An 18,493-nucleotide genomic window follows, 5' to 3' on the forward strand; every position below is an offset into this window, starting at 1 on the left:
ATCTTTGTTGTGATGGCACTGCAGGATCCATAGAGATCAACAGAAAAGCATTTTTAATGTTCTCTTCATTACAAGTAGGTCATTAATTATTGTGTTAGGTTCAGTAAGAATAGAGTCCAAGATTCTTCAACTACTTGTAGACTAAAGAAATATTTTTCCTCTGTGTGCTCTAGTTTGGATTCCTACAGCCACAAAGAAGACGCATCTGCTTTTCCAGGGAAAAGAGCATTGATTTCATTTCTTTCTTGGTTTGACTACTGTGATCAACTCATCAAAGAAGCACAAAAGGTTTGAATTGTGTTCAGATGATACAAATATTCAGCAAATAAGTAGTTCCAGTTGTTTCCTAGCTTCTGAGTTTGAGACACACCATTTTGTACTTTTGTTTCAGACAACTGCTGTTGCTATGGCAAAAGCTGTGCGGGAACGATTCTTCATTGATGTTATGGAACCTCAGCTGATGCAAACGTGAGTAGCATCCTACCAGACACAACAGAACAGAGTCTGAATCAAGCTGATTTTTGGGAAGTGGAAATCCACTCCATATCTGATATGGAAATGTTTCATTCAGTTCAGAGATTGGAATCCTCACATCAACTGCACTATTGCACCGCATTGTTCGTCAGGTGACTTCAGATGTGCTGCTGCAGGAACTGGTGTATTTCATCCTTGGAGAGCACAGAGAGCCAGAAACCCTGACAGACATCAACAGGCATCCACTGCGGCACAGGCTGATTGAGCACTGTGATCACATTTCTGATGAGGTGAGGGCTGATCTGACACGGGAATGTCTGCTGGCCAGTTCTGGAGTCTGGAGAGTCTGTAAGGACACCGTTGTGAGGACTTCTCATATTTGTGTCCAGTAACATCTTTTCCCAAGAAAGAATTCTGGCTCCTGGCCCTAAAAATTCCCTTTAGAAAATAAAGTCAATCTGTTTTCTCCACCTAGCAATATTTCCTTAATATTTCCTTTTTTTTTTTGGTTAAAGATTTTTTTGTGAATTTGTGTGCCCACTATGCATATCCAGTTAGACTTTCTTGTCTGTAAGATATAGTGAACTGAGCTTTTGTAATTGCATTTTAATTTGTTGCTGTTATTTTCCATGTTGTGTCAGTTCTGTCTTATTATCATATAAGATACAGATAAAAACTAAGTGTGCTTGGAGGATATATGCAGTGCCAATTAAAAGATGATGTGATAACTTTAAGCTCTTTACATACACTAAGCATCATTAAAACAATTTACTTCAGTAACATCCCTCCTCAGAAGCTACTTGCTTCATTTTTTCCATGAAACAACCTCAGCCCTCCACTTTTTCAAATAAAAACCAAGCTTGCCTGAAATAAAAATCTGTGCTTTTTTTATATCCATTTATTCAGTATGCCTACCTGCTCACCCTGTCAGAATGAGTTATCTCCGTAAATCAGTTATCTTTGCAAAGCTAAGCACTCTCTAGCAGTCTTGAAAAATTGTCTTTGTATTGCTTGAAGCCAGTGTTCCTTTAAAAGCCTACATAACATCTCCATGTAAAAATCTTAGCCTATAGATCTAGTCACAATATCCCAGTGTTACTTCCTTTTTTTATTGTTATTTATTAGTAACTTTAAGTCTTGTTGTGGGTCTCATTTGCACAATGGTAATCATCTTCCAGCATGGATCTAACTGTAGAACAGAAAGCTAAATTCTGAGTTCTCTGTACATTGTTTGTATTGTTATTTTGGCAGATTTTCCTAACAGGTATTTTAACAGGAAAAAAAAAAAAAAAAACAACATTCCCATAGTGATTTTCAAATGTATATGAACTCTTCATCCATGTTCATACCACATGTAGCATCATAATTTCCTATTTTTTCCTATGATTTTGTTTCCTTCCATAATGTCAATAAGTAATTGCAATGTTCTAGGATGGACAAAGCAGATAAAAGGCAAAAAGCACAGGGCAGCATTGCATCAGGTTATTGAGGTTTTACTCTTTCTGTTGCAGATCAGCATAATGACTTTACGAATGTTTGAGCACCTTTTGCAAAAACCCAATGAGCACATTCTTTATAATTTGGTTCTGAGAAATTTGGAAGAAAGAAACTACATGGAATACAAGCCTCCCTGTCAAGAAGATAAAGATGTGGTAGAGAATGGACAGATTGCTGGAGCAGTGTAAGTTTCATTTTTAAGAATTTTCACAACAAGTAACTTGGATCCTTATTTTTAGAACAAAACAGGTTTTTTTCCAGTAATTGAAAGAAAAGTGAGCCTGGAGAGCACTTGAGTGCTCTATGTATTAATCCATATCCGTAAAGTGGTGCAGAAATTCTGACATCAGCAACTTATGGAAACTCTTAGAACAGGAACAGAAAATCTAAAATTACCACAAGCCTCTTTGCAGAACAATAGACACTCAGAGGTCTTCGTGTCTCGATGTATTTATGCATCTACCAAGCTTAAATCTATGCATATTTTATTGCAATCAGTGAGAATATTCTTGCAGTCAATAACTTCAGTGTTTTGCTTACATTTATGTTCGTAGTGATTTTTGATGGAAGAACATTTCTGAGGCACTACATTAAATAAATAAATAAAAGAGTGAGGCACTACATAAAATGTATATGCTAGGTAACTCTTATAACTCAATGTTTTAGTGAAGGAGAGGTAAGGACTGGCCACACAAACTATTTTAGTCATCTAGAATAATTAAAATATGTCCTGGAGTAGAACTCCCTCATGTGACAAATATGGCTAAGAAGTTTTGAGTGACTTGATGCAGTAATTTTGTCCAAGTCAGAAATGTCTCGTCTGTTCTTCACATTGTTGGGTATTTGCAAAGGTTGGTATTTCTGCATATTAATTATGTAATACATTGTGGATATTTTGTATGTTCTGGAAAACATCCTCATTGTTCAGAGAAGGAAAACAGCCTGCCTTGTGACCCAGAGATTTTCCTGCCTTCCATAACATTTTGTGGATGATTATGTTTTTGTCTAATGTAATTTCAGAGATCTGGAGGAAGATCCATTATTTACTGATCTGTCTCCAGATAACACACTGTCAGCTCAGGAGTGGCTCAGTGCTTCTCCACCTGTCAGTCCAGAACATCCGAAAAATGATGGGAAGACTGAAGTTCATAAAATTGTAAATAGGTGAGTTGAAACAAAGACTTGAGGAAATGTCTGAATGTGTGGGTGTCTGCACACACTGTGCAAATTAAATGTGTACTCTGTAATGGATGTTATTCTGTGCCAGCTGGGAAAATTACTCCACAGAAGGAAATTGTGGCATTTTATCAGAAAGCTACTTCTGAAAGATTAGAGCTTGCATTAATTCAACATAAATGAGAGAAATAGAAGAACTTTGCAGCTAATGGTTGAATACTCAGAATTCACAATTATAAAAGTTGCTTTTTGCAGAAATATTTGCTGTACTTAAAATGCTGTTACGGGACTTAACCTTCCTGGACAAGTCTGGGGAGCCTTGCCATAAACCTTTCAGGGGAAAAAAGTCCCTCAGTCTTCCTTAGAACTTCAAAGTTCCATAAACACATACATGAAAGGAAATAATTGCCATGCTAGAGATAACCTTCTGTTCCCTGAAAGTCAGGGGGCACCTGTGTCACCTGTGACATACCACAGTGCCTGTCAGACTCACTGCAAATTGGATATCACAAGGAGGACAAGCTCTGCTCTAAGCAACTTACTGATGGTAATTCTCTTAGGAACTAATATTAGGATGAGGGCTGTTTGCTCTGTCAGTACTTGGTAGCAGAGCAGCACTGGTGTGTCAGTGCTGACCTATCTGCCTGCCCAGAAATAATCAAAGGTGTTAGCCAGAGGAAGCAAACAGCCCAGGGACAGCCAGGACACAGTGACATCATCACTTCTTGCCCTCTTTCCCCCAGTATTGCTATTTATAGTTTATGGTGGACATGGTTTGGAGCAAAGACACAAAGAACACTCTCCTAAATTCATCTCAAGTAACCTGCATCAGGGAATAGAAATGTTTTCTGATTTGCAGTATCCTGCAAATTTGTATTCTTTGAGATAAGATGAAATCCACATGAAAAGTCAGTTCCTACATATTTCTGTATATAAATTCTACAGGAGTGTCCAGCAGTTCTTGGGATATAATGAAGGCTGAAATTTGAAATCAGAGTCCAAAGACTGGGTTTTATTTTGCTGTCCAGAAATTTCAATGTGTTTAATTTATTTGTTTTAAAATTACTAATATTATTCAGAATTTCCTGATGCATTTTATGTCAGATATTGGTGAAGTAATAAGGACAGAGTGTTGGCCTACACACCTGACAAAGGCAGTTATAGTTGTAACAGGGACATTTATATGCAGATACTCCTAGTGTGTCTTAGATGTTCATTTTTTTGCCTCAACAAACTGGTAAATAAAACTACCCATGAAGTAGGTTAAGAAGAATTTTATCTGTAATTCATCTTCTCTTTTGGTTCATTTATTCCCAAGTATATTTTGTTTCAGCTATAGTAAGATGGAGTCTGACCTTTAGCAAATACTTGATCTATTTATGAATATTCCCTTTAATCTCCATTCTGTCTGCTGATTCCCCAGAAAATGCTCTAGTGCCAGAAACAAAACTTCTCAAGTATATACCTTGTTATTACCTATAGCAGTTGGAATAGGTAGGCTTAAATAGATTTTGTGTTCTCTGTTCTTCACAAAAAGTTCTGGTAGAGTCTGTGGATTAATTGGCCAGACAGTTCAGCATTGTGTGTACACTGCAACAGATGATGAGGAAGTATTGATCTGGTGCTCTGTGGAATATAGTCATTAATGTACTTTTTTTCTCTTCAGTTTTCTCTGTCTTGTACCTGATGAAGCAAAGTCATCATACCATGTGGAGGGTACAGGTTATGATACTTACCTCAGAGATGCCCACAGACAAGTAAGTCAGTGAACTCTTCCTTAGTCCTTGAGAGTTTGAAACGCTGGTGAGAATATAGAAATGGTTCTGTAAATAGTCCTATTAAATGCATCTTTTGGTAATGGAAGATGGGAAAATTCAATTTTCATTTTTAATGAAAACTTACCTTTGGAGAACTTTTGATGATGAATTCACCTTGTATTGCACTAGTGGGAATAATGGATGACATTAAATGCATTAATATTCATACAACAAATACAGTGAGAGAAAACCTGAACTGCAGATAGATTCTTAATTTGCTTCTGCATTTATCTGCATTCTCTTGGAGAATTGCCTGCCAAGCTGTTTGAAAGAACTAAAGAGAAATTAAAATGCTGCATAGGAGTTATGCAATCTGGGACTTTGCAAATAAAGGCTCATCTCAGGGAATGCACAGCCTAAGGCATTCAGGTTTGAAGCTGGGAGGTGAGGTAGGCAGGGAAAGCTTTATGATTTACTGTTTAGAAATAAATGCAAGGTTTGCTTTTACAAACACAGTTTCCTTGGTCAGAGGACAGTCACTGTTTGTTTGCAGCTTTCTTATTGAAACCCTGTGAATCTTCTAGAATAGAAAAATTTTTGCAAAGGAACAGAGTAAGTGAAAGCTATATTTAGTAGGTAATTCAAAAATTCCATAACCTTGGAATTACGTTATCAGCTGCTAAAGATGGGACGTTGGATTTCTGTATTTATATTGCTTCATCTGTAGTCTCTCCTGAAAAGAAAGGGAATAGAAAGTAGAGAATAAGGAAACAAAGGTTGATGTAAAATTCCCCTATGTTGTATTCTTGGATGCCAGAAACCACTTATCATCTTCGTCTTTCATTCATGTCTTGGGAAAAAGAGTGTACTGGGAGTTATTAGAGAGCCGAATTGGTTTCTGTCACTTCCTGACGATGATATGGCTACTGTTAAAATATTTCCCCCCTAAGAGTAGCCCTGCCTGTTGCTGTTATTACATCCAAATAGCTGTTCTGCTTCCTTATTGCTATTCCTGGAAGCCTGCAGTAGTAGGCAAGCTACAATCAATGCAGAATTTTTGAGTCTGTTTTCTGATTCTTTTGCTTCCATTTCTTCCTATGTTCTTTATTTTCTCTGCTTCAACTTGTGCTCCTTTCAAGGTGTAATTCCTTGCAAGTGAGGCATCAGGCAGCCCAAAGCAAACATGGGGCAAGGTAGAGAAAGACTGCCAGGGGTGTTAGGAAACAAAGAGAGGGAAGAGGAAGCCCTGAAATACTTTTCGTTTGTATGTTCTGCATGTACACGTGCCTTTCCTGCTGGGAATTAGGGAGCAGAATGGTTTGGATAGCAAGATCAGCTACATATAATGCAGTAGAAGTGTGGAAATCTACTCACAAGAAGATGGTTAAGAATGCAATTCCTGCTTCAAAAGAACCCTGATTAAGTTGTGTATTGTTGGTGTTGCTTTGTGTTTGGCCCCAGCTGCTTTTTGGGAGCTCTGTTCCCCACTCACTGCTTCTCAGACTCTCCTAGTAGCAGGAATATCCCCAGAAAAATGAGGTGCCTGTTGATAGTTGTTTTACTGATAGTGTTTACTTTAGAATGACTGATCTTTTTGAGCTTAGATTTGTAATTTAGCTACAGATTATGGTTTTAAGGTGTATGGACTATCAAAGGAAATGAAACAGTTTCCAGTTTCCATTGAAGTGTGTTTTCCTCACTACTTTTTTGTAGTTCCGGGATTATTGTGTCATTTGCTTACGGTGGGAGTGGCCTGGATCTCCCAGGTCTTTGGAAAAGTGCAATTTAGAAGCGTCATTTTTTGAAGGACACTTCTTGAAAGTTCTGTTTGAAAGAATGGGGAGGATTCTTGATCAGGTAAGAAAAAACAAGTTAAGAATTCCATTTCTGATACTTTCTTCTCTTTTAAAGAGCTGATCACCATCAGGTCCTGTGAATTCCCATCACTCTCTATTATAGTGTCATATTATTGTATAATGTGCCCGTTCCTGGTCATAAGCCTGACAAGAGCCATTTGCACATATAAAAGCACAAGGAACATGTGCAGGAAGCCAGGAGTAGCCTCTAGATCAGCTCTGTGAGTGTTCATGGGAACACTCTGGTATGAATCTGTGATACCAGAAAGCTTTGCAGAGGGGGTAGCTCTCACTAACCTCATTTCTGACAGAAGATAGCTCAGGCACACAAGTGAAGTAACTTGTTTCAAAGACCTCATGTACTAGACACTACCTTCTTCCTCCTGCTATTACAAATTTCTGTGGAACTGACTGTACCCAAAGATTTTTTTTTAATTTCCTGAACTTCAAAATTTCCTGGGTTTAATCTTTTTAGCTACAGGGATTTTTTTTAGAATTTATCTGATATGGGGCTATTTAACTGAGTCTGCTGACATATGGACAGAAATAAAAGCGCTGTGTGAAGAAGCAGCTTTCTTTAATGCTCTCAATTAGTTGGAATCACAACAGCAATCTGTCAGAACAATGCAGCACGTGTTATCCCTTTGTTTCCTTCTCCTCTTGTGAACACCAGATAATGCTCATACCTTCAAAGCTTCCTAATGAATTGGCTGACTGAAACGGCTCTAAAGACCTTCTCCTACAGTTCAGCTAGGTAGGCAGTGAATAGATTTATGGAAGGAATTTTTGTCTCTCTCTGCAGAATAACTCTGCAATAATAACTCAAAATGTAGTGATCTCTTTTACCTGTAACATCTGTGGTCCAGGGGCTGAAAGCTTCATTTGTTAGGAGATTGGGATGAATCCATTGCTAGAGTGTCAAGTGCAGAAATAACTGCCACTGACTGGAAGAAATAAGTGCCTTCATTTCAAAAGATTTATGAGGCAACTTTGCAATGCAATAGTGTGTGGAAACAAATTCAAGAATAAGATACCTAAATATTACTTATGTGGGCATGTGTAGTCAGTGGAAATTTTGTCAGAGCAGCCCCAGTAGTCCCTGGGGCTCTTAGGCTGAAAGGCAAGTAGGTGTCTCTTTCAGTGCAAAGTGAATCACTCAGCTTCCTTAGCTCTGTGGACTGAAGGCTCCACTCAGGTGCCTGAGCTCAGCTATCTGTTGCCATTTTTGTGGTGTCCAATATACTCCCAGAAGTTTGTGGTTAAAACACAGATCTTGTAGGATCCACCCTCTGTGGAACCATCAAGAGACCAGCAGATACTTGGGAGCATCTGAGATGGCAGGAGATGTTTGTGTGTGGGCAGGTGTATGAAGTGTCAGATCTCTGGTGAGTCAGCTAATGAGAGCTTAGACATGTAGATATGGCTAAATGCATCTGTCTTAATCTGAGGCTGAATTCATCCAAATCTCTCAGATCTGAAAAGGGGAAGAATCTGTTCTCTTATTCTTCAGTGGGATGCTAACTGGAGAGCATAAAGATGAGAATTTGAGGTCATTGAATCCTCCTCGGTGTGATGATGCCAGTGAGGGTATTACTGCCAATATGCAGTCAGAGATTAAATGTAATCCACTTAGATCAACAAGGTTGATTGACACAGAGGTGTGCCAAAGGAATGTCTGTCCCTCTCTTGTCAACTTAGTCTGTTCTGCCACTGAATAATTGGAAGGAGGTTCTACTAGTTTGTAAATTCTGGGCTGAATTAAAATGTCAGCTTGTTTTCACTGGGATGACAAAATCAAAGGCAAAAAAAAAGTTTTGAAACATAAAGAAGCCATGAAAATGAAGCCATGAAAATGCTTGCTTTCATGGAAATAAGTTTCTTACTAGAATGGTCAAATCCTTTAAACTAGGCACTTTTTTTTTCTTGGAAATTTAGGTACTATTTTATTCTTTATGACTGATAAGCATTTTCCAGCATCTGACAGTGTTGCCTCTCCCATTTGATTGATTTGGAAAAGGGAGGTAGATGAGAAGCTCAGAATTTCCTGTTGCTTTCCCAGCCCAGGACTGGTCCCATCTGCAGTGGGTTGCTGCCACAAAATGGCCAGGCCTTCTGCAGTGGTTCTTTCCCAGAAAAAAATAAAGTAGAAGAGAAATAACATATTAGCTGTAAACATGGATTTGTCTCTGGCAATTTCCTGAGCTCATATACTTTACAATTTCCCAGGAGAAGCAAGCAGATGTTTAATCTAGGCTGATTCCATGCTATTTCTTTAGCTGAAGAAATATTTTACGGGAAGAGGACTTGCCCTGCAATAAACAAGTGTGCAGAAGCTTCGAGTGGTTGTAGCAGCAATACAGATAATAACATCTAATGCCCAATTGTCATATTCACAGCACTGCTGTTGTGAAAAGCAGAGGTTGGGCCTGTCTTCTAATCTAACTTTTTGTCTTTATTTATTCATAACCCTGTGTAAAAAGTTCTAGTAGTTAAATAAACAGGAGGTGGATGAAAAGAAGCTAGTATGAAAATAACGAAGCACTGTGTTTCCCTCTTTTTGCAGCCCTATGATGTAAATTTACAAGTTACGTCAGTGTTGTCCAAACTGTCCCTGTTTCCCCATCCTCATATACACGAATACCTTTTGGATCCTTACGTCAACCTCGCCTCTGGCTGCAAGTCTCTCTTCTCTGTAATTGTCAGGGTGAGTAAACACAGCAATAATTACACATGGCTGTACAGCAATAATATATTTAGTAACTTTGTCATTAGGGGTAGTAGTTGCTGGGTATTTTAATTTGGTAAATGTTTGTCATTGAAAGCTGATTTTGAATCAAGATTGGGCCTACATGGATATCTCTGCTCATACTCTTTTTTTTTTTTTTTTTTTTTTTTTTTTTTTTGATGAAGGGTGTTCTTGACAGTTAAGTCCTGGATTTATCAAAAGTCCCCTTCTTCTCCAGTTCCATCTCTTCCTGCCAGATTTGCATCCTAGAAGTGCTGGCTGGGTGCCTGTCACACTGCAGTGTCCTCAGAGTCCCTTGCTTACCCCACGCACCAGCTGTTATTAAACTGGTCAGAAGCCTGTTAATGATGCTGCCAATAGTAACAGAGGGCTTGGCTCCCTTTCTCCCCAGCAGCCCTCCTGTTCCAAAATACAGCCTTCACTCTCTCCCCTTGTGCTTGACCTAGGTCCAGGAATTCACTGTTTGATTGTCTATGTCAATATTTAAAAAGACAAATTAATCATTGATGTAACTAAAATAAGTAATGCCATTTGTGACAAGAGCAAGTAAGGCTTTTGTATTTCTTTGCTTTCTGCACTCACTCACCTTCTTTCTGGGCAGAGCAGCCTCTCTGCAGGTTGTTCTCTGAGCCTGAGGATGCTGAAGTGGGCACTGTGGCTGCCATTGAACCTTGCTGCCAGGCACTCTGCAGAGGTGTTAACTTTGTGTGTTGATGGCCTGGGCTTTACAGGTCGTCGGGGACCTCATGGTCAGAATCCAGCGCATCCCAGATTTCACTCCCAAACTTCTGCTGGTCAGAAAACGCCTGCTGGGCTTGGAGCCAGAAGGGCCAATGTGAGTAAACACACTGCACGTTCTCCGAGACGCGTGGCTGGGTTTGTGTGTGCCAGTCTGATTCCCTGCAATTCTCTTCCTGTCCCAGCATTGACCACATGACGTTACTAGAGGGCGTGATTGTGCTGGAGGAGTTCTGCAAGGAGCTGGCCGCGATCGCCTTTGTCAAGTACCACACCTCAGCCACGCCCTGAGCAGCCCGGGCCGAGCCACCCCCGGAGGTCCCTGACAACACCCAGAGACAAGGTGGCACAAAAGGGGATGTTGGGAAGACAAGTTGCTTTCACCAGATGTTGAGATTGCAAATGGACTTGGAATATGAGCAAAAGCATTTGGGGAGAAACCAGTAGGCAGCATTTCTAGACACTGTGGGAAGAGCTGCATGAAGAACCACAGCCATCAGACCTTGGTTATTCTGATGACAATGTTTAGAGAGTTTGGGTTCGTGTATGTCCTGGGGCTCAGGTGCACCAATTTGCTCTTTGTGACCATATTAGTTTTAAAAAAGCAAATTAATTTTATAACATTTTTATGTGTTAATTCTTTTTCTTTTCAGTTGGATGTATGAAAGAAAAACACACCTATAGTTGCAACGTGTGTTATTAAAAATGAAGAAGTTAAAAAAAAATCCACCAATCCATATACAACAGGATATGTTAATGAGGGGTCATTTTGCTTTTGGTAGATCTTAAGTATAACTCTGAGCTTGAATCCTCATTGGTTTACTCCAACAAATCTATCAGTCTAAGATCAATACTAAAGAAATTAATCCTGATTCGGCATCACATCCAATACAAATATATCTGAAGTGTACATGTTTGTAGCATGTTTGTCTCTGCCATTCCAAGTGGTTGATCTCCAGGTCATCCATGTAAATAGATTTGCTTTAGCTTTTTACATAGGAACTCTTAGTTGTTTGATTTTTGTCACCTTGGCATTATAGGTGACAATTATAGGTGATCAGTAGTGGTTGCTGAAACAGTATTTTTAATTTCTTTAAAATTGGTATTAGTCTGAATTGGTTTAAGAATCTTTTGTGCCTTGAAAATTGGCAGTATAAACATTCTGTTATTTTGAGAGACATTTTTATTGCTTATCTAACCATCACAGTGATGCCAACTCAGTTAAAGCATTGATAACTTATTTAGGACCAAAATTTGCACCTGCTTTTCACAGTGCTGGGATGCAGGAATGCCTCTCAGTGACTCCTTTTCCCTAAGAATGCCATCAGCCTGGGCAGGCACTGGCATTGCAAGCAGAGGCCACTTCAGGGTGCTTTGCTTCTGCCCTCCAGAGAGTCCTCACTGCCAGGTGGCTGTGCTGGACCTTGCAGTCACACCCAGTGACCTGTCCTGCTCCCCACACTCGTGGGTAGGACCCCTTTCCCCTCCTTTGTACAAGGCCAGGTAGAGCTCAGCTCCTTCTGTTTACATTGTCTTTCCTCCTTTCCTGCCCCCTGTTTGCACAACTAATTCCCATTTCAGATGTCATTGCTCATATGCAAACATGGACTAATTTATTCAGTCACTAGAATTGCTCTGGATTTACAGGACTGTACCTAGAATCAGATTCTGCTCTTTATCTATGCCTTTGAGGTCTTGTTTTTTAATATTTATGGAAGCTGGATGTTAAGAGACCTTCTAAGTTAGCAGGTTAATTAGAGCAGTGTCACAGTTAATGGGCTAAATTTATTCTTGTCACCAGTGAAGAGCATCCTGCTGTAAAAGCTTCCAATACAGATTCAGCTGGAGAAAGCAGTTCTGGAACTGGGGAAGCGTTTTGGTGGGTAAAATCTGTATTCAGTGGCTCCCCGTACTGGGACACTTTTGTAAAAACTGTTGCATTTCTCTGGCAAACAAAAGCATGTTTTACCTCTTCACCTGTTGGGTTTTTTCTGCATTTAGCTCCAAAGTGTTTTCAGGTCCAAGTAGCATAGTAGGACAAAATTTGAAAAAATTACACTTCATTTTTCTTCTTGAGAAACATACCTTGCATATAGCAAATAATTTTTAGTGATCTGCATTGCAGACAGTCCACATTAGGAGTTTACTTAATACCTGACACATAGTTTAGAACATGTTGATGTCTATGCAGAGTGACGTTTGATGCATACATTTGTTATTTATAATTCAGCAAAACATAAGCTTAATTTCAAGTATTTTTCCTTAAATCACAATCTTTTTACATGTACAAAGTTAAGCAGTTGAGCAGAAATGCTGATGCTTTACTGAATTTGGGTCTTTTTTGGTTTTGCTTGAGCTTAATTACTTTTTCCTCAAATCATCTATTTATTTTTTTTAAGCATATGATCCAGAATACTTCTAATGTCCCAATTTCAGTGGAAACTGGAAGTGATAATACTGCTATGAAGGAAGGTGAGCAAAATGTTAGACAAAACTTGCACAAGCATTCTGAGCAATATAAGAATTGATAAAGCCATTCAAGAGTTGCCTGATCTCAAATGAAAGCATTAACATCACTTCCTTTGTTTGGCTGTTTTCAGTGGTAGCTGAACTCATTACCCTGAAAGGCTGCAGCCTCTGTGGTGTTCTACTGCAAAACACTGCAGAGCTGCAAACACAGCTCCTTAAACTTGTCCATGAGAAAAATAAGTAGATAGAAGTATGATCACCCTTAAATTCAGGCTATGATTGTTCAGTCTCCACTGACATTGGTGATGTTCTCTTGCAAGCCAAATGTTAGTTAGTTGATAAATCTATAAGACATAGGTCCATCCTCGCAGGAGTGAAGCAATCCTTAAAGTTGCTTTAGCCTAAACTGCTTTTGTGAGTGCTGCCTACAAACCCTTATTACCATACCTGATGACAATGACCTTTATTTTTTTAAAAGTGCTTTAATCTTTCTTAAGAGATGGAACTCATTTAATTATTTTTGTGGAGACATTTTTCATGCACTTTTTTTTAATGGTTAGAAGTTAGTTCAGGTCCATGTTTTCACCTTTTTGATCAATGCATGTCATTGAGGAGCCCATTTTGTTTCTGTGTGCATGTGTTTGTATGTGGTTATTTATTACCCAGAGAGGGCCACCAGAGAAAATACTTGGCCTGAAGAGTTCATGGCTTGTGCAGATCCTCCAGATGTCAGTGGGAAAGAAAGCGCTCATCACCTTAAAGAATGGGGCCACTGGTATTAGATAGAAATACTTGAGATGGGATAGAATAATTTTTTTATTTCAAAAAGCAGATCCAAACCACATTCTAATCCTGATGCACATGTGTGTAAATAGAAGCACCATTTTTTTTTTTCCATTTATAGGATGTATTTGATTTAGACTCTGATTTAGAAATTTTTGTAATAAGCCATGTGCTAGCTCTGGTAGAACAAGTTTGTCCTTAGGTTCTCCTATGACTGTAATATTCATGGTATTCAGATTCTGTCAGTGTAATGTTCTTACTCTATATTTGTCTGTGCAATATAAAAGCTGTGACTTGATGCACAGCTTGAGTCTGGTTGTACATCACCTATGTATATATATATATACATATATATATAAAAGGACCAGAATTCCGAGCTTGCTTACACTATGATTAGTGTAAAGATTGCCACACTTCATTTTACAGGGCACAAGTAATCATGGAATGGCTTTGTAAATGCATGGTAATTTCTACCATAACCTGCTGTGCAATCTCACAGGTGACATTTTATTAGTGCTCTTTGTCCTCCTAGAAGAAATACTAACCTGAAGGACTTGGTGAGATTAAAGAGTCCTGGAGTAGACCTGGGGCTACATGGAAAATCCATATCTGAAATTGCATATCATACAGGGTTTTCAAACCATGTCCTCAATGCTTTCTGTGCCCTGTAAAATAGTGTAATTATATAAAATATATACTCCTTGTTTTGCCTCCTGCCTTGTTTACATTAAACAGAGGATATTCAGTAAAAATTTTCTATTAAACTTTGTGTAGGTCACTTACTAACAGTGTTGCCAAGGTTTCACAGATGTGGGAATTTCCAATGAGGAATTGTTGAAACAGCCACATTACCAGACATACAATATTAAGTTCTATGAAGGAGGTTGTGATAAAACTCAACTTTTTGTGCTAAAAAATGCATGGAGGATTAAAAGGGATATTCTCAAAATAAATTAATTTCAGTGAAGCAACTGCTTCTATTATTACAGAATCTGTAATAATTTTTGTATGGGTGAACTTGAGACAGAATATGTTTTAACGTTTTACATCATGCCTTTGATCCTGAAGTTCTCATTTATTTTGAGTCTGTCACTACAGCATCTTCTGGGATAAACTCGTTTCCTGTGCTGCTGTGCAGGGCTTGGACTGAATCAGCATTCTCTTGCCCAGGGGAATGGGAAACCTAGGAAAATGGGCAAGCTGGAGCCATCCTGGGCACAGATTAACATCAGCTCTTTCCTGGGAGCCTTGATACCCTTCCAGAAAGACTGCAGCTGGTCAAGGCCTCAGTTTTCTATTGCATTTGAGTGCAGAGTGATTAGTTACAACATTGGTTTGTTGGAGACAGATGTCATGGGGGTGAGTAAGCATCGTTTCTTCCTTCAAGGCCTTCCAGGAAGGCTTTTATACCCAGGGTTTATATATGTTTTTATATACTTTTAAATTGTGTTTGTTGTGTGGTTTTTCTACTTTTGGTTTCCTTCTAGTTTTGATCAGCCTTTAAAAAATCTTGTTGCTCTGTAGGATTCCCCTCTGAGGGCTGCACTTGGATTTTTAGCTGTTCCTTCTCGGTATTTAACATCTGCAAGTGCTCTTACATCTTTAATAAGAACAGTGCTACTGCAAGATGATGCACTTGACAGCTTTCATTACAGCTCTCTGCATCTTTCTCCCATCCTCTTGGTCTCAGAGATTGTCATCTCCCACCCCAGATTATTTATCTGCTGTGCCTGCATGAGGCATTCAGAGATTTAGGGAGTCTTTGCTTTCTCAAGCAGTGAGGAAGTTGTATCAAAATGGAATGCTTTGCATCTTATATTTTTCTCTTACTTTGATATTCTTGAAATGACTGAGTTATTGAAGCATGGTTATCTTATGGCACTTGCATTCTGATACAAGATTTTGGGGCTCTACATCCTATTGGGGGAAAAAATGAAGAGCGCTATCAGTGTGTGGTCTCTACTTCATATTCATTAACTCGCTGCACAGATTATCAGCCAGAGTTCTCAGTGTAGGTACAAGTAGCACAGGATCTACTGATTTTGTTAACCTTTAAATATCAGCAGAACTGGTGCTGTCAAAGCCTCAAGGATTTTGCTGGTTTGGTATGTGATCCAATTGGATTAAAGTGGATTAATGCTCAGTGAAGTGAATCTGTCCCAGGTTGTATGAGCCCTTTCAGCCTGAACTGTGTGTTCCTGGTGCATCTTTTATCAGCTGAGGCTCCTTTTGAATGCTGAGAGAAAGAGCTGAAGAGCCGTTCAGGAATCAAGTGAAGCATATGTTGGATTAAAATTTTCAGGTGTCATAAGCTTCTTGGAAATGCCAAAAAGAGAGTGTGAAATTTTAAATTTCACATGTTTTGACTGGTTGCCTTTGGAGTTAGATGTCTGTGAGGATAAAATCTTGGAACATGGTGTCTCACTGGGCTATTTGATTGCCCTTGTTAGGATGGCACATCCATTGTCAACTATGCTTCATTGAATTCCTGCTGATTATTACAATTAATGCTGCTGCTGGTATGAAATCTGCCACAGCAGTGCTGTGGAACTCACAACTTTGCCAGTGTCTTGGAACTTTGACAAAAAAGGAGATACATCTTGCTAGCTTTGCCTTTCTGCTGTACAGCGTCATAACTCAATAGGGGTTTGTATGGTATCCCCTTCCTCTAGTGAAACATTTTACAGGCTGAAAAACAAGGAAACACATGAAATGGAAAAGCCTGTTTCTGTGTTAGGCTGGAGGAACATATTCTCTCAATCACCTTAATTTTCAAAAAGTTGGAACTCATTTTCTAAAGTGAACGGTTCTCTTCTGAAAACAGGGAGGGTATCCTCCACAGGGAGTCCTAGATAGTGCAGATCAACCTGCTTCAGTAGTTTGCCCTGAGCATGGCAGAAATGTGGTATTTGTTTTATATATTTGAAGATGTGTAGTATCTGAAGTCCAGTTTGGAGAGATGAAGCAGGTTAAAATTTAAGTCTTTGTGCTGTGTAATACATATAACAAGAGACAGGATACAGGAAGTTCTGCAGAAAATAGCAAAAGATCTTATTTTGGAGAGGAGAGCAACAGAGGTAATTAAGTTTAGCATAGTTAAATTATAGTCTTAGGGTTAAAGGAACATTAGTTCCCAATAAAAAGGTTTGGAAGACTTAAGCAACAAGACTTAAAGAATTATGAAACCTTAATTTATGAGAATGCAATTACAAATGAAGTAACATCATTGAGGCAAACTGAAACTCCTTGTCAGTGAAAACTTCCTGACCTTGAATGTCACTAGATCAGAAGTGGAAGGAACCTGTAACCTCACACTTTTGAAGCCAGACTGGACAAAATCCATGGAGTGCTTCACAAGGGAACCAGCCTGTGTCAATGAGGTGAGGCAAACACACAGTTACATCCTCAGACTCCCAGCTGATGAACGATTCCAGCATGACTTGGGTTTGTTCTGCTGGAAAGCAGGGAGATGGACTGATCCCCTTGAGCATCTCCTCTAAATGAGGGAAGTTGCTGCAGCCTAAGGAAAGCAATTTTCAGCTTTCCACTCAGTGACACAAGAGCCCCTGTGCAGATGCAGCACCCATGGCACGCAGCGGGGGCACGCCTTGATTAGCAGGGCAGGATCCCCCCATGCTGAGCTGCCTTGGAGGGAAGAAACAAATTACCTGCTCTCTGCATTGTCATTATCCTTTACTTGAGAAACCCTCTTCTACTTCCCTCATCTCCACATCCACAGGAAGCACCTGTCAAGTTCATATTTCTTAATTTGGGTCATGAATTTTTATTTCTTAGCGTTTCAGAGACTCCTGTTTTTACTGTTAGCAGGCTGTCCATCAACACTGCACATTTCCAGACAATTTTTCTTTCAGCTTCCTGAAAGGGAAAAAAAATATCCTTGTATTGTTTATCCTGGCTTTTAGACTTACATTTTCCTGCCTTGTTAATTCCATCCTTTCAAATCCCTGAAAATGTTTTTTGTCTTCTCCTTCACCTTGAGGATTCAGTAGTCAGCAGTTTGTGCAGCTCAGCAGGCAGGCAGGGTTATGGACAGCATGGATGAAATCAGAGCTGCTTCTGCCCACCCAGGTCCAGCTGCAGGATCTGTACAGGATCTGTACAGGAGGAAATCCCATCTGCATAACAAACGTGGTGGAGTGCTCAGAGGGAAAACCTGGACACACTGAAATCTATGGAAATCTTTCTGTCAGTAGGAATGCACACAGTCTTCCCTCTCTGCTTCACAAACTCTTTGTGACATTTCTGATAATGGTTTTTCAGAAGGAAAAACAGGGATGAAAATTAAGAAAAAAGTGGTTACTGAAGAAAACCAGATAGCCTGGACATGTTTAAAAGAAAGACACTTAAACCAATAAATATCTTCTACGGACCTGGCAGCAGTTCTGAGCTTCCCAACAGACATGTTTGGTGACAGCTCAGCAGAGGGACAGGACCTGGATCAGCTCTGGCATGTGTGGGACAACTTGTCTGGGATCAATGGAAATACAACAGTTTGTAACCCTCAGAGGGCATTTTAAAGAGTTACCACCAAAGTAAAGATAAACCAATGAGAGGAGAAAAATATTTCATATCTATTTATATAATATATATAATAGATGTGAAATATGTGTCATCTATAATATTTCTAATTGCTTAAACTTTATTATTTGATGCTGTTTCTTTGTTCAAACACTCAAACACAAATTACTAAGGAATGCATTCACCCCTTGCTTACACTGGCAAAAACTTAGCAGGATCATATAAAATACATACTTCAGCCAGTAATAACTGAAGTATTACCCGTTCAGAGACATCCAGCAGAAGGCTGCTTTGCTGTTGGTAAATAAGACCTTCCATTAACACTTAAAACTCTGCTGTTCCCTGACTTTTTGCCAAAATTTAGGAAAAGTAGTAGTAATACTGGCTAAATCATTCATCAAAATTGTGTGAGAAGTTTCATTATATAAATATATTTATATATATTTTTATATATTTAT

The 18,493-nt window shown here is 39.1% G+C and overlaps 1 protein-coding gene across 1 annotated transcript in view; it reads left to right on the forward strand.

Moving 5' to 3' along the window:
- Positions 1-14,487, forward strand: part of FHIP2A (FHF complex subunit HOOK interacting protein 2A) — a 34,021-nt gene extending 19,534 nt beyond the window's left edge. Inside the window, exons 8-17 of the mRNA XM_059852014.1 lie at positions 174-288; positions 392-468; positions 572-764; positions 1,986-2,155; positions 2,992-3,135; positions 4,814-4,904; positions 6,618-6,761; positions 9,324-9,464; positions 10,238-10,341; positions 10,430-14,487. Of these exons, the coding sequence (XP_059707997.1) occupies positions 174-288; positions 392-468; positions 572-764; positions 1,986-2,155; positions 2,992-3,135; positions 4,814-4,904; positions 6,618-6,761; positions 9,324-9,464; positions 10,238-10,341; positions 10,430-10,535 (1,285 nt within the window). The 3' untranslated portion in view covers positions 10,536-14,487. The remainder of the gene's footprint in view (positions 1-173; positions 289-391; positions 469-571; positions 765-1,985; positions 2,156-2,991; positions 3,136-4,813; positions 4,905-6,617; positions 6,762-9,323; positions 9,465-10,237; positions 10,342-10,429) is intronic.
- Positions 14,488-18,493: the final 4,006 nt, after the last annotated feature.

This window comes from Haemorhous mexicanus, chromosome 7 (genome assembly GCF_027477595.1).
Source record: "Haemorhous mexicanus isolate bHaeMex1 chromosome 7, bHaeMex1.pri, whole genome shotgun sequence".
Taxonomy (NCBI): domain Eukaryota; kingdom Metazoa; phylum Chordata; class Aves; order Passeriformes; family Fringillidae; genus Haemorhous; species Haemorhous mexicanus.